At 37.9% G+C, this 15,389-nt stretch overlaps 2 protein-coding genes across 4 annotated transcripts in view; both read right to left on the reverse strand.

Annotated features, from left to right (window-relative positions):
• Positions 1-469: 469 nt before the first annotated feature.
• LOC144656466 (aldo/keto reductase slr0942-like) lies at positions 470-11,929 on the reverse strand. 2 transcript variants are annotated; one of them, XM_078516683.1, is made up of 9 exons: positions 11,844-11,929; positions 9,678-9,733; positions 9,333-9,515; positions 6,757-6,844; positions 4,092-4,193; positions 2,829-2,946; positions 2,153-2,209; positions 1,492-1,625; positions 470-999 (listed from the first exon to the last, which is right to left on the reverse strand). In XM_078516683.1, exons 1-9 carry the CDS (start codon positions 11,844-11,846, stop codon positions 781-783), a joined length of 960 nt encoding a protein of 319 aa, XP_078372809.1. In that variant the 5' UTR covers positions 11,847-11,929; the 3' UTR covers positions 470-780. The 2 variants fall into 2 exon arrangements, with proteins under 2 accessions (XP_078372809.1, XP_078372810.1); XM_078516684.1 differs by lacking the exon at positions 11,844-11,929 and adding an exon at positions 11,551-11,645.
• Positions 11,930-12,786: 857 nt separating this feature from the next.
• The window catches only part of LOC144656070 (serine-protein kinase ATM-like), a 55,642-nt gene continuing 53,039 nt past the window's right edge, over positions 12,787-15,389 (reverse strand). For both annotated transcript variants that reach the window (XM_078516290.1, XM_078516289.1), the window contains exons 67-69: positions 15,184-15,270; positions 14,520-14,698; positions 12,787-13,872 (exon numbers count right to left, since the gene is read on the reverse strand). In XM_078516290.1, the coding sequence (XP_078372416.1) occupies positions 13,546-13,872; positions 14,520-14,698; positions 15,184-15,270 (593 nt within the window). In that variant the 3' untranslated portion in view covers positions 12,787-13,545. The remainder of the gene's footprint in view (positions 13,873-14,519; positions 14,699-15,183; positions 15,271-15,389) is intronic.

Consider the following 15,389-nt stretch of genomic DNA (forward strand, 5'->3'; position numbering starts at 1 on the left):
ATCGTTACTTTCGGAATTTTACGGTACTTATATGACCTTAGATACAGGGAGGCTCCGTCCGAAAGGGGTACCTTTTTCAGGCAGGGGTATATAAAAGCGTAGAGATTTTAAGAGTTGGAGTATACAAAACGACAGTAAAAACTGTCCTTCAGGGATATTCAAGTGAATAGCTTAGAAAAGAGTTAGTATACATCTACGGTAGGTATTTAAAAGGGTCAAAAGGGTATCATTACTTTTCGAAGATATATGAAAGGTTACCTTTTATGTGAAAAATTATGTTTTAAAGGTAAGGGTTAGTACCTGAAGCGGAACCTTCCCGCATAAAATACACCTTTCACGAAAGCACCAACAGAGAGGCAAACCTTGAAACGTCACGCAATGCTTCTCTGAATGTTGTGTGACAATCCAGTGCTCACTGTCCAACATGTTAGTGTGACCAGACTATTCATGTAAAATAACGTACAACATATAACTGAATGTTCTTTTTATTTTTGGTACTTTGTAAAATCACTAACTACTTTTTAAACTGTTTTACCTAGCCAAGAAAAACCATTCTTAAGACACATGTTCTAACAACTTTATAATATATAATAACTCGATGGTCCTTGAAGGTAAGGAATCCAACAAGTTGTTATATAACCGCATTGCACTCCATTCAAGCGTTTTAAAATTTTCACTGTCCTATATCAATATACTGCTGCTCTGATTTTTTTTTATTTTAATTTTTTTTTTCTGCTGCTCTGATTGTCAGGCATATTGTGCTATCAGTCTATTATCAAATTAGTCTTCGCCGTCCCAGAAGTCTTTTGGAGCTTCTTCTGGTTTGTACATCCATATCTGAGTAAGATAACGGTGATGTATTCCAATGTTCTCAATCGCCTTCATGTCATCTTCGTCTAGGTTTACATGAAGTGCTTCTAGATTCTCTTTGATGTGATTTTCAGAGACAGCTTTTGGGAGGACTGGAGTTCCACGCTTAATGCCCCAAGCTAGAGCGACCTGATGAAAGAAAAAAAAAAAACAATCCAGGTCAAACGTTTTGATTTATTTGCCACACACATCTTTCTTTATACTGCATAACAACACTGAGGCCTAGCTTGCACTCTATCAAGGTCTATCAAGACAGAACCCGGGCACAGTTAATGATTGTCTGTACTGTATTTCCATCACCTGTATATTTGTAGTCTGTAAGGCTACAAGGTTCACGAGACAAAGATAACAAGCTTGTTATATATCTTATTCCCCTGCAATCACTGCAAGCACTCATGCCCCTCCCTGTGCCTCCGCACACCAAGACAAATCAACATTGTCTTTATATCTTCTTTCACTACAATCCTTAACACTTCTAGTAAGAATGGGCTGGTCATCATTAACTGCAGACCTCCACCGGTTTTTTTTTTTTTTCCTCATAGTGAAGACAGGGGAATAGGTCCATTTTTTATCTTATAACCTTACATACAGAAGACAACAGTGATAGGTGCATTTACTCACCAAAGCAATAGTAGTATGATGCTTATCAGCAATTTTTTGTAGCACAGGGTTTTTCAACACCACAGGTTCACTGTCTTTGTTAGCCCCTGGGCGATCAGGTGACCCCAGTGGAGAATAAGCAGTCACCACAATCCCTAAAAAAAAAAAAAAAATTCTGTTACCACCACTTAGTGTAAAGGTTGAAGTGAACAAATTCATGAATTAATTAGCTCTTGGTGGCAAAGCGGCCTTAATGGTTAGTGTATAGAGGTCTGGGTTCAAGCCCTGACTGGGAGGGGGAGGGGGGTCATTTTGGCATGTTCTTGGTAATAATCCAACTAGGGCCAGCCATGGTAACTCACCAACTTTGCATGACTTTTTTAATGTAGTCTTAGTCTAGGGTGACTCCTTACTATGAAATGACTGTTTTTTAATAATCTTTTACTTGGGGAATAGAACATGGCCAGTTTCTATCATCTCTGAAGGGGAGCCAGATCAAAGGACTTCTTGTCACTCAACCTCAGAGCATAAAAACCCATTTGCCCTGCTTTAAAGAACTACAAGGTATCCTTTTACTCTTGTATAGTATTCCTTCTGGGCCTGAGCAGTGTTGTGGTGTACTTAACCACAATCAGCATCAACCGTTCTTTTTTGCAGTGATATATTCAAATTATTGACTGACCTTTGCTGGCACTGAACTTTAACAGCTCTGGCTGAGGTAAATATGGATGCAGCTCAACTGTGAATAATCACAAATAAAGAAGTTATAACATAGATCATCAGTAGGGAGGCCCTATTAGGAGTTCAGGGATATGAGATATGGGATATTTGGGAAAAAATTATGGGGATACGGATATTTAGAAAAGAGATTGTGGGATATCAAACGTCAAAGTTTTCTTTTTTGACAGAATAAAACAGGTTAATTGATCAATATGAAAGATAGTAACGAAAAGTAAAAAAATACTTGAAAATGCAAATTATTGTGTTTTCCCCAGGAAACATGGCGTAATCAGAGACTTTCATGTGATATTTATCGTATATACTGTACAAATTTACTAGCCACTTTTTTCTGTTGGTAAATGCACAACTTTCTGATGTCACTGTCATGTTTAAGTGTTTATTGCCAGATATGTCCAGGATTGACCGCTAATGAGATTCACGTTCCTCATGACAGGCATCACAAAGTGTCCTCATTTAAAAAAATTCACCAAAACACACCAAAATCTGTCAAATATGAAGTAATATGGAAATGTCAAATAGCACAGTCAAACATGAAGTTCTCATTAAACAATACTTGTGTTCAATCCTGGACATAAGTGCACTTTTCAGGGTGTTTTCATGATGAGCAAATATACTACCTTGATTACAAGCTGGTACGATCTTGGCAGTTTCCAGAAGAGTTTTTGTCTTCTTCGCTGTAAAGTTTGAGATTCCAATGGCTTTACAAAGGCCCTTGTCAACAAGCTGCTCCATTGCCTATGAATTAAAAAAAATACTTTTAGCACTAGAGATCGAAGTACATGTACAGTTGTAGTAACCTCAGAGAAAAGAACTGTGCTACATGGCCTGTATTAAAGCTGGACTGAAGTGTCCACACTTGGTTAAGTCATGTTAACTTGGGCTTATAACTGCCCCTGCACTGCCCAATCTTATCCCAGTTTCTAGTATAGCATGAAGCAACCAGGAGTAGTGCGACTATACTTGCCCTGGATGGGCTGCTAGTCTATTGCAGGTTACACATCCTCCTACCCCCAGTGTTTTGCCATTTATGTTGCTCCTGGGTGAACAGAGGCACTGTAAGAGTAAAGCATCTTGCCCAAAAGAGACAACAATATAAAGACTCTGGAAAACACTTGAACCTGGATCACTCGTCCAGAGTCCATACTCAACCTACTACCAGCAAGAGCTGGAAGATCTTGACTCAACCCTTTGAGCAATCTGGTGAGGTTAAACCTACCAAGGACTAGGGAGTCCCAGTTGGCAAGTGGTATTGCCAACTGGAGCCCCAGAAACGCCACCACCGCAACAAGGTAATGACCTTGGTATTCTGCGATGTGGTTTCTGTTTCAGTCTCTTTTTGTGTTAAAGACCATTCACCTTAACCTTAATCATTACTAAAGTTTTAAAGTTTAGTAACTTAAAAGGTTGCGTTCGAAGAACAATAATGAGCACAAGACATTCACAAATCAATAATAACTTTGTACATGCAAATTTATATATTACCGGTACTTATAATTAATTGTACATTTACTGTGCAGTCAGCCTTACTTTAAGTAGTAGATAAAATATGAGCGGGAGATCTGTATGGGCGTTTACAATGGCGAGCCGCTAGGCGAGCCATTGTAAACGGCCATACAGATCGAACGCGAATATTTTATTCTACTTGTGAAATGAAAACAATAAATTGAATGTAAGGTATTGTTATGCGAATCAGTAGAGATCTGTATCAAAAGTTAATGAATACTAATTAGCTGAGCAGGAGTTTGTATCAAAAGTTAATTCTTTTGTCTGATTTGTATTGGGGTTTACAGTTGTGTACATGTGATCTGAATACTGTGCTGGGATTGGTTTGCACCCTCATGAATTATTAATGAATTTTACAATAAGGGTTAAAATCTTACCTGCCAAGTTTTGGCAATACGATCAGGTGAATAACCAAGAACACCCTCTGCTATGGAATGTGGGAAGGGTGCATCTTTTTTAAATGAATTTGGAATGTGGATCTATAAAGAAAGAAAAAAATTAATTTTATGTTAATTAGCATCATTTATAAAACCTTGACCAAAATCTCAGCTAATCCAAAACTGTTAAATATAATATATTGAACAGTATAGCTCAGATTTTACCAAAAAAACTGGCAATTTCTCAAACCAGCTTTCTCTCTCAGAGGTTCAAAATATTAGGGATTCCACTGAATGGGGCTTTAACAGGATTCAAACCCAAGACCTCCACAATAACGTTTCATATAGTACAACCCTGCTGCCTTGAACTCATTTCCTTGAATCATGAATTCCCTGCTAACTCAAAAATAAATGGCATGCAATGCATGCAGAAGCAATGACGTTTTGCAAGGGGTTTTACATAATTTTGAGAAAATTTGTCAAAAACCTAATGTAAATAAAAGTAGCTGACACCTTGTCATGATTAAGACTGTAATCCAACTGCAGCTTACATTTTTTAAACCTGGGAAGCAATTTTAGTGATTGTATAAATAGCCGAAGTTAGGATCTTATGGAATTCAAATAAATACAGTTTTCACAGGCCAAGGATGCAAAGTTAATAAATATTATACATTTTCTTCGTAGATTTGCTCAATTGAACAACAGTAATATATTTTAATTTATGTATATATTTTTTTTAGATTTCCCTATGTTGTCTCAACAAAGATTATGTTATATTGTTGCATTATATTCGATAAACGACAGACGATACATGGGAGCTGGGAACAGACAAATGGTCTCTTGTTCACAGTGTCCCTTTATATTATAAGAATTTATATAGAAATTTCTGTCCAATAAATCTACTAGATCCCATCATATAAAATTAGTCTCTTTCGTTTATACATTGTATTTTGCTTTTGTGTTCTACGCGGCATTTTTTGTTTAGTTAAACTTTATTTCTGTTCGATTGCGTGAAACAGACAAAAAGATCCAGTTGGTCGTGCGATGGCATAAGGCGATAGTCATTCAGGGCCGTAACTAGCAAGAGGCAAGACGAGGCACTTGCCTTGTCTAGATTTTTACCCAAAATGACAAACAAATCATGTTTTGTTGGGAAAATAATCCTCAGTTGAACAAGATTGATTTTTCTCAAGAAATACCTCATGAAAAATGTCTCTGACAGAAATTCAGAGCTTAGATTTCAAACTTTCCTGGAGGGCATGCCCCCAGAATCCCCCAGCAAGATCTTGCCTCGTCTATGGCAAAGGTCTGGTTACAGCCCTGGTCATTGCTTAAAAAAGTCATTTCCCTTAGATTTGGTCCAATCTTTTAGTCATTTACTGTAAAAATAACTCTGCTAATCTGGACCTTAATTATCTTGAACTCCTTAGAATTAGTAGTAGTAAACTTTATTTACACAGTTGGGTATCAATTTATATATGTTTATACAGTCGGGTATCAATTTATACATTTGATGCTCTTCCATCAAGCCCTGTCTCTAAACATTACATTAATTTATTAATTAATTAACTAATTAAACTATTTAACTAAATTACTTATCTGTACAAGATTATTCCAAAAACTATAAAAACTATCTTTCTTAATTATCCTGAAGCTATTTTGAGATAAGATACATGATTTAAAAGAGCTAAGGGTGGGCTGTGTCTTGGTACTCAAAGGCAAGCTGTTCCAGAGAACAGAACCATGATATTCAAAGCTTCGTTTTCCTGCTTCAGTACTCGGTCTTAATTTAATTTAACCTGACTATCTTGAACTGCAATAGTTAGTACACCCGTACTGTACTAGAGGCTGTGAACTTTGTTATTTGTTACAGTTGCATTTTGAACTCTGCAATTTTTTATTGAGTACAAAGAAACCTCTTTACTATGGACACCCAAGGGCAGAGAAGAGTGTCCATATATTATTATGGAGACCTGTGTCCACATTACAGAAAGGGTAGCAAAGGATTTATTTGTGACACGTGAAAAGGGAAAAAAATAGACCGTGACGCATGAAAATAGCTAGAAAATCATGTGATTCATGAATTCTGCTGTTTCAAGACAGTATATGTGACATGTGAATTTGGTTAAAATTTGTGCGTGAAATGGGATAACAACCCCCCTTTAATTTGCTACCCTCTATAGAGAGGTATATACTTATGAGTTTATATCAATTTTGGTCTCTTTTGAAACAAGTGAACTGTCTGTAAAATTTATGGTAAGGTGTCCGTAAGGAGGTTTGACTGTTTTGTTTTACTATTCAAGTGCAAAATTTAACTACATATATAAATATATATTATTTATTTTAAAAGTTCACACAGGCAGGATGCAAAAATAAGTCACTGTTATACTGCAACAGCTATGTTTTTTTTAGAAAAATATACCAACCCCATTATTTCAACCCCACTTTCTTCAACAAGTTTTCATTACCTTTGGGAGTTCAATTTAGCAGGGTCAAAAGTCAAGGAAAGATAATCACCTAAGTATATAAACTTTTTATTATGGTGTTTCTTTGGTCCCTGACAAAAGGTGAGGTGATATATATACCGCTACATATATCAGGAGTTTATGAGCTACAAAGCAACAGGGAAGCTGCAGTAAGGATATACACTAAATAAATGACTTACAAGATATAAATCCAGATAGCTCAACTGTAGATTTTTCAGTGTTGTTTGGCAAGCTGGTAAAACATCTTCAGGGTCATGGCTGTTACACCTAATTTTTGAGACAAAAACAACAGAATCAGATGAAACCACTAATGAAAGGCAACATGTATCATCATATGAGAAGGCCTAATAGCTCAACAGCTGGGTTCTTGTATAATGTTTATAAGATACAGTACGTGACACCTGTCTGACATTGTATTGTATTTTAAGAATGCTATTTATTCCAATAGCTCAGATCCTTACAGTCAAAATACCTCAAGTGTTCCTGTTAAGGGTGGATTAATGATTCCATTATTGCAAATTTGATTGCGTTCTTTGCTTCAATATTTCAATGTTCAAACGGCGAGTCAATTCAAAACTGGAATGTTGATTGGATTGTTGTCTGGCTTCACGCGACAGGCACGTGAGAATTTGACCTGAATTTGCATAAACTAGTCAACCGTCAAATGTCACACATGGTGTTTTCTCATCATTTTGTTCTTCGCGCTCTTTTATTTCAACACTATGATAATACCAAAAGGGAGGCGAGACATTTTGGTGCACTGAAAAGGCACAATAACAGTAAAAGTGAGTCCGCTATGCGAACATGTGTGGACTTTCATTTGAATAAAAGTTGACATTATGAATTAATCAATGAGTTACTGTAGCAGTCAACAACTTCAAGTTTCGAATCGAGTAATTCGAGATACAAGGCGAAAAAACAAAGAACTTATCAATCAATTTATTTTTTACAAGACTGTTGGAAGAACAAAGTGTTCTATTACTTGTCTTATGTACTACGCTTCAAGAAACACATGTTACCATTGCCGCTTGGGATGTCACGCAATTTCAATGAGCGTGGTGTGACCCTTTGTCACGTCGTTCACGACAAGTGCCTTTTTTTCATGCAAATAAAAACCTAGAATCCTACAAGAACAGCAGTTATTAGACCAAAGGCTTTCCTTACCGCTAGCAAGATAGGATACTATTTTCATTAAAAAAAAAAAGAAATGTTGCGTGGAGCACGTGAACTGTCTCGCATCGCTTGTTTACACAACCCTTATTTTTTGTGTAAAGCTTGTGTAAACAGCTCATCGAAAAACTTGTTTTCTTTCAATGAGTTCTTTTTTAACCTTTTTGGAATAACAACGTTTCAATAAGCTTTCACAAATAATTTCTTAGTAGCTTGCGTAGAAAGGCGGAGAAATATATTTTTCTGTTCACGAAATATTCACTTGGAGTCGGTGTTTTGAGAGGCGGCAAAGGACGTTATTTAAACCGACAATTAAATTATTTTGTCGCACGGTTTGGATATATGCATATTCTACGGTTCGATGTTATTTTTATTCTTTTCATGACAATGTTTTAGTTCAGTTCTAAATTCGACATCGGTCTTTTGCTAAATATACTACTTGAGAGAAATGGAGCTGGTGAATTATATCCCGGAGTCCAAGACAAGTAAAACAACATGATCAGCGAACTTGTTTTGATACAACTCCTTGTATATTCATTGTGTGTGGCAAAGCTGAAAGAAATAAATAACCAGACATTTGATTCGTTTTCATATGCGAATCAAAAGTGCTCAAGCCGCACAGAAAAACAAACAATACGGATAGTGAGTCAAAAGTGTGAAAAAAAAGAAACGTGACCTGCGACCGCAGTTGTTCAGCTTATTAGATATGCAGATTTCAGCCGTCGCGAATGTTTTTTCACTTTTCATCTACGCCACCGCTGCCTTTGAAGTTCTTCCTTGATGTATATTTTCCAGCCACCACACGCTCTTCGAAAGATGTGTCAAAAAAGGCTTCTAGATTCAAGAATAAAGTGCGACTTACTCGATACTGATCGAATTTCTGGGTTTACTGCCTTGGCTGCCCATCCCACCGAAACTTCGGATTCTCCGATCACTGTTGAAAACTTCCGAAAGCACTAACCCGAGTTATCACGGAAAGTGACCCCCCAATCGGAAAAAACTGCATGACAACAATGTGTAGACTTTAAAGTCCAAACAAAAATACTACTAGCAGAAGAAAAGTGGGAAAACTGTCGTTGATCCATTTTATGCAAATTAGGAAACCTTTTCAAATTCTCACGTGTCTGTCGCATGAATGAAATCAACATTTGAGTTTTGAATTAAGTCGTCGTTTGAACATTGAAATGTTCAATTCAAGAATGGAATATTGAAGCAAAGAATGGAATCAAATTTGCAATAATGGAATCATTAATCCACCCTTGACAGGAACGCTTGAGGTGTTTTGACTGTAATACAATTTTTTATCTCTTCTAAGACCCCTCTCCTTCTTTTGCATACCCCATTAAATTACCCACAAACCATGGAGGTTTTAGAAAGGTTTTTGTCAGGAAGACATTATTGCAGGCCTTTGCAGCTGGGGAAAAAAAACTTTTTTGGAAGAATTTTTTCTTGATATATATGCTCAAGCAGACACAAAGCTGTTCGTTTATAAAATTCAGAACTTTCTTTTAAAGAAACATTTTGTAACAAGAAGCACACTGTGAACCTTGAGAAGGGAACAAAAAGTCATTCAATTTATAGTTACCAGAGTTTTGATGTGACAAAGACATCTTCACGCTTCACTTTTCCTTCTTTGAAAACTTCTGTAAACGTTTCACCAATTTCGTCCTCATTTTGATAGCAATGTGCACAGTCAATGTGACGGTATCCAAACTGTAAAGCAAGCCTCACAGCTTTTCCAACTTCACCCTTTTTGGATTTCCATGTCCTGTGGGAAAATAAAAAAAACTTTTATGTAGTTACACATGAAAAATTGCTACTTATCGCTGCCAATTGCATTTATGTATAGTCGATTAACTCGGACGTTGAATCTTGTAAAGTTCTGTGTTTCATGCAATAAATGTTTTAATCTGATGATATATACACTCACCCCAAAGCAATAGAGGGCATCAGAGCTCCATTGCCAAGTTTCACTGCAGTTGATGCCTATAAAAGTAAGTAACAAATTATATTAAGAAAAAGAAATAATTTTAAACAATTATTGGATGAGGTTTTTGTGATATCCGTAATAATCGAGGTCGAGGTAAGTGTTACACTTACCGAGACCTTGATTATTCTGGATATCACAAAAACTGAATCTAATAATTGTTTTATTATACATTGTTTTTTTGGAAAAGAAAATAATGACAAACGATTTCAACCTGTTTCAACACTGTCGTCCTGCTTTTTCCTCAAAGTATTTTGTAGAATAGTTCCTCCCAATTTTTGTCAATCATTTTGTGTTTTCCGAGACTTTATGGTCCAATAAATTTTCAACTTAGGTCAAATTATTGCTCGGTTGAAAAGGCGAATCGACGAACTATGAATTTCCTTCGCCGCCAGATGCCTGCCACATTGCTCTTGGAAATCAGGCATTGTGCGCCCAACCTACAGATTAGTGAATAATCTGCTAGCAGATTATTCACTAATCTGTAGGTTGCGCGGATTCCCAGAATTAGCTGTAGGCTCTTAGCCAATAAGAAGACAGCTAATGACTACAATGTATAATAACATGACAAATCTCCCTAGCTTACGTCATGCAGATTGTGATCAAAGAAAATAAAGATATTGTTTGATGTTAGAAGGAAATGCTACATACATGTACATAACTAGGCATCCAGTGACTTTTATATACTCAAAGCTATTAGAATATCCCATTACTGTTGTAAGAAAGCCACTTGTAAATAAGGGTGGTACCATTTCATATCCCCCCCCCCCCACCCATAGTCAAGGTAAGTCAAAATTCCCCATTATTATAGAAAACAGATCAAATTGTTGCGATGATGCCCCTCAGAAAAGAATCCCATTACCTCCTCCAAAAAAGAGGGGGTGAATAGGGGTATGCACCCTGCGAGCAGAGCCTCTTTTAACTTCCCTGCGGTTGAGATTTGGGAAGCAAAAAGAGGCTCTGCATAAATCATGTCATTTCTTTGAAGTTGCCGCAGCCCCAAAGTTTGGGCTGGTCAGATTCGGATTCGGATTAAACCGGTTTTTGCTACACCAGCATTATCTTTTTTTGAAAGACTGATGGCCAAAATGGAGCCCACAGCACGCTCTCAAAAGCACTAGAGCTGACGATTGCTCTCGCCATCTGCTACAGTTTGTGCGTGCATGCTGTATTGTGGATCATTCAGATCTCGTTTTTTGCAAACCAAGAAGAAATTTCAAGGTTTAAATCGCACATCACTACCATAAAGTCACTGACACGACCTCAAGCGGTGCTTGACGTGATTTATTGAAGGAACATGTAAAACAAACACTTTTTTCAGGCTGTCGTGTGCGATCCGACACGCCATTTCGCACGCGCATGCTAAGATTAAGTGGTCCTCGCGCAAGCTAAACGCGCAAGCATCACGTAAACCTTGTGCATGCTAAACAAAGATTTGACACGATTCTTGCAGAGCCCTTTCTTCTCAAGTATATCAGTGGAAAAGAAAGGGCTCTGCTCGCACGGTGAGGGGTATGCAAATCTGCCAGGTTCATTTCATGGGATGGCCCTTAATGTTTTGTTCAGCATTCTACTTTCATATTATTTTATATTCGTTACCCATTTCTTTTAAAAGCACAATTTTTTTAAGAATGTACGACTGTAACTAAATAACTTAAGGAATAAGCTCAAATAAAGCTTATAAATAGACTTTTTGTGAGCGCGAAGCAAGGTTATGTAATTCGACACTATCTTATTCGCTGAGTCATACCAAGTATAAAAACCTTCAAAGTTCAAGCGTATTGTCTTTAAAGAAAAAAAAAAGGATAAAACATACCATAATGGATTCGTGACAAAGGCAGAATTTAAAACTCCAAACAGCACGTACCGTTGTAGATTGTAGGGAATTTGCTCGCTCTATCTATTTCCCGGTCGCCAACTGATTTGCATTAGCATGTATCAGAAACCCATGGGTTTCTGCATGTATATAATGCAAGTCAGTTTATATTTAAAAGAGAGCGCAAACCTTCTACAATAGTTATACGAACACGAGGTTGGATTATCTCTCGAACTACCTGGAGAGCACGTGTTGTTCCTCTCAATACAAAAGCATTTTAAAAGCCTACTTACCATATTTCTAACCCAAACACGACCGGCTTACCAAACTTACAAGGCACAGATAGGAAGGTTTGCGCGCACAAGTCACGCACTCTGACTGTCACGCGCGCAAGGTATTGTGGGCATATTCTCGTCCCCGGGATCGCGCATTTTTGTTAGTAAGAGCGGGCCGCCAAGGATTTACAAGATTTTAGTTACATGTAGTTATCAAAGACCGTAATTGAAATGGCAAGTCATTGATCGTTTGAGATGAACTTGTAGACGACTTAAGAGAAGGGAGTATTCTCCTCATAAGCTCCGGTCTTATACATGTCAAAGGCGTTGTCCTCAGTCCAAAGTAAGGTCATTGACTTTCCCTTCTTCGGAAACTAGGCCAGGCTAGACCGACATATTAAGGCGAACGGTCACCAAAGACGAGGACAGCGCTTTGTCAAAAATAAATTACTTAACAACTGCATTGCAAGTGCCTTAACCTGCAATCAGGCGCGCCAACTTTGAATTTTTCACGCTCCTACATTTCTTTTTACACAGGTATTTCCGCTTTTCAGACATACAGACTCGACAAGGCTGAGTTAATTTGGGAACGGAAACTGAATTCTTCTGATCGTAGCTTACTATCGGCTTTTCCCCGAGCCAGCTATCGAAGTCTACAGAATTGAAAACGCGTTGTCTAATTGTTTCTGCATAACCCAGTGGCTAATCTAAAAAATATAACTGATTTATTAAAAGTTTTGTTCTGTACTTTTCGGCAATTATACATAAGAAGGCTAATAGTCCTCTGCTGAAACAAGCCGGGAAACAAATCAAATTCACGTGTTTGCAGGAGTCCATTTCTTTTGGATTGCTGAAGTTTACCAATAGTTAACCACTGGATTTTGTTAACACATCATCACCCGGCTCACCTCCAACTAAAATATTGTTGAATGAAAGGAGATTCTTTTTGTTAAGTGGAGAAGTGACCATTTAATCACAGCTGGCTTTTTGGAAATTGTCACATTACATCATTCTATTTCGATTCCATTTGCAGTTCATATATGATTTCATTCACAAACGTTTCTAAACATTTCTTTTATTTGGAAGACTTTAATATTATATTCTTTACTTCTTTTTATAAAATCTGCATTTTGAAAAAATTGAGAATAAACTACAGCGCACTTCCATTCATCACTGGTTAACAGCTGTAGTTATTCGTAATAAAATATATGGATTTATTCAGAACATAAGCACTAGCCTTTAGAGCTGGGAAACGAGTAAACATAGGGCCGGCGCACGCGAGGAATGCCCACGAGGCGGGGAACTTGCGCCCTTTATGCGCAGTTACATGAAAGGCATTAACATTACCAAACATGAATTCCAAATGTATAACGAGATATCAGAAAATATAACACTAGCATACTGTTGCGATATGAAATGGAACACTAAGTTGACCTCCAAGTAGATTTCGAATCTGTTTTGATCGCCTAAGATATGCCTCAGTTAAATGTGGTTCAATTAGAAAACCTACAACGACTAGAACTGCAATTCCTTCAATGGACTCCGTCTTAAGATCCCAGCTAGAACTAAATTAGAGTGCTTTGATATTGGAACGCGAGGTTCAAAGCAGTTAGAATTCACGTGCCAACCACTGGACTAAGTTATCTAGCACGACAAAGTAGCCAACAGGCGCCGGCAAAGCAGAGCAACAAGTGTCTGTGTGCAAATGGCGTGCATCAGTTTACACCCAAGGCTGCCAGCCAGGAAATAGGCGACACAAATTCTTAGGATCCATCGCTTCCCGTATAAGATGATTCACTTGTCCTGATACGCTCAAATGCACGCCATCTTCAACACCATCCAGCTTCTGTTTGAGTCTTAACAGTACTCTCTTCGCCATCTTGTTCACATTGTCCTCGACGGCGAGATTCTCCGTAGCCACCGTGGAGTCCAAGCAGTCTCCAACAGCGCTGACAGAAGGAAGATCGTCCTCCTCGGCCTTCTGTTGAAGACCTTTTCTCTTTTCTGGACTCAACGTCCATGATGATAACGGGTCGTAAAGCAAAACCTGGTGAGACAAAAGTTCAACATTACGTGTTACTTCTTCTGGGTCAGTTTTGGAATTCTAAGGTGCTATGGGGATTAGGATTTCACACTTTTATTAACATATAACTATACATCTGAATTATACTTGATCGCTGAATAACGTTATCAATCAGTGGTCTATTCTATCTACATTATGCTCGGCTGATTGGATTAAATTTGGAAGGGACTTTTCGTCTGAAAAAATATTAGCTACATATAAGAATACTGCATGGTAAATTGCTATCTAAAACTTTCTAAACAGCAATATGAAACACAATCCAAGCTACACAGTGGCTATTGCCGATTAAGCATGACAGTTTACTGAACGTACTGTGACGAAATACAAAACACCCCCTACAGTAGGAAAAAACCTGCAAAAACAACAACGCAGAAATCGAAACCAAAATAGAAAACACATTTAGTAAGTAAGGCGCAAAATTTTACATAAAGATTTTGACTTCACGAAAAGATGTCGTAAGGAAACAATTTTTTTCGCTGCTGATTATCAAATACATGAACCACAACCCTTATTCTGTGACAAATGTACGCGACCGATTTCATCGGTGGCGCAATTTGCTCGTTTGCTCGAGCGCCCAAAATGTATCAGCGCATATAATTAACGTAGCTGACCTCTACAACAGTCATCAGAGATTCTTGTGATGTTCTCATGACCTCCATGGTCTTCTCACAGCAGCGTCTGTACACTCCCTCCACACCCGTCAGACCCATCCCATCCACCATGTCACGCGTCAAGCGAAACGGTACAGTCTCGGGAGTGGGCAGGAATTTCCCTTGCTCAAACGCCACACCTAGGATTAAGTATAACATCAGGGGCAGCTCACAATGACTCAGTAAGTTAACAACGGACTCACTAAAGCTACGCCATTTCAAAAATTTAGTTTATTTTATCTAATGTGCCAGACAGGTCGCCTTATAATTAGCGAGTTGGACTCAGGATCGAGCCCCGTGTAAAAAGGTTTTAGTATATCTCGTGTTTGCCATATCAGAGAAAAAAGTAAGTCTGAAAACTAAGATGGCCACGTGTTACACAATTTTTTCCCGCTAAATACGAACGCGTTTTACTGGAGTTTCACTGTATTTCAAACTCGTAACGGCATTACTTTAGATTCTTTGGGATGGCCATCATGATTCAAACCAACTTTAAATCAAACCGCTATGAAAGATTGAAGCCGCTCTGCCAACAGCCTACAACACATGTTAATAGCTTGGGTAAAAGCTGTATCTTTGTAGCGTTATTTAAGATAATATGTGGCCCTACCCCCACCCTTCTTACCCAAATCGATGTGGACAAGTTCCGCTGTGTTGCAGTCGACAAGAATATTCTGCACGTGACGGTCTCCCAATCCAACTACGTAACCAACTAGAGAAAAACAAATAAAAAGAAGGCCTTCAATGGCATTTTATGTATTTGTATCAGTTTTGCGGAGAAGTTCAACGCACATACCAAGATGTTCAGAAACGTTTGGGTTTTCTATGATC

Source organism: Oculina patagonica, chromosome 6 (genome assembly GCF_052425735.1).
Source record: "Oculina patagonica isolate OP01 chromosome 6, crgOcupat, whole genome shotgun sequence".
NCBI lineage: Eukaryota > Metazoa > Cnidaria > Anthozoa > Scleractinia > Oculinidae > Oculina > Oculina patagonica.

What these genes read in the sequence shown, in the direction of transcription:
- LOC144656466 (XM_078516683.1), bottom strand. An exon ending in TTTGTCACATCAAAACTCTG is followed by an intron (nt 6,845 to 9,332) that starts GTAACTATAAAT and finishes CTCAAAAATTAG; the next exon opens with GTGTAACAGCCATGACCCTG. An exon ending in ATCATACTACTATTGCTTTG is followed by an intron (nt 1,000 to 1,491) that starts GTGAGTAAATGC and finishes TTCTTTCATCAG; the next exon opens with GTCGCTCTAGCTTGGGGCAT.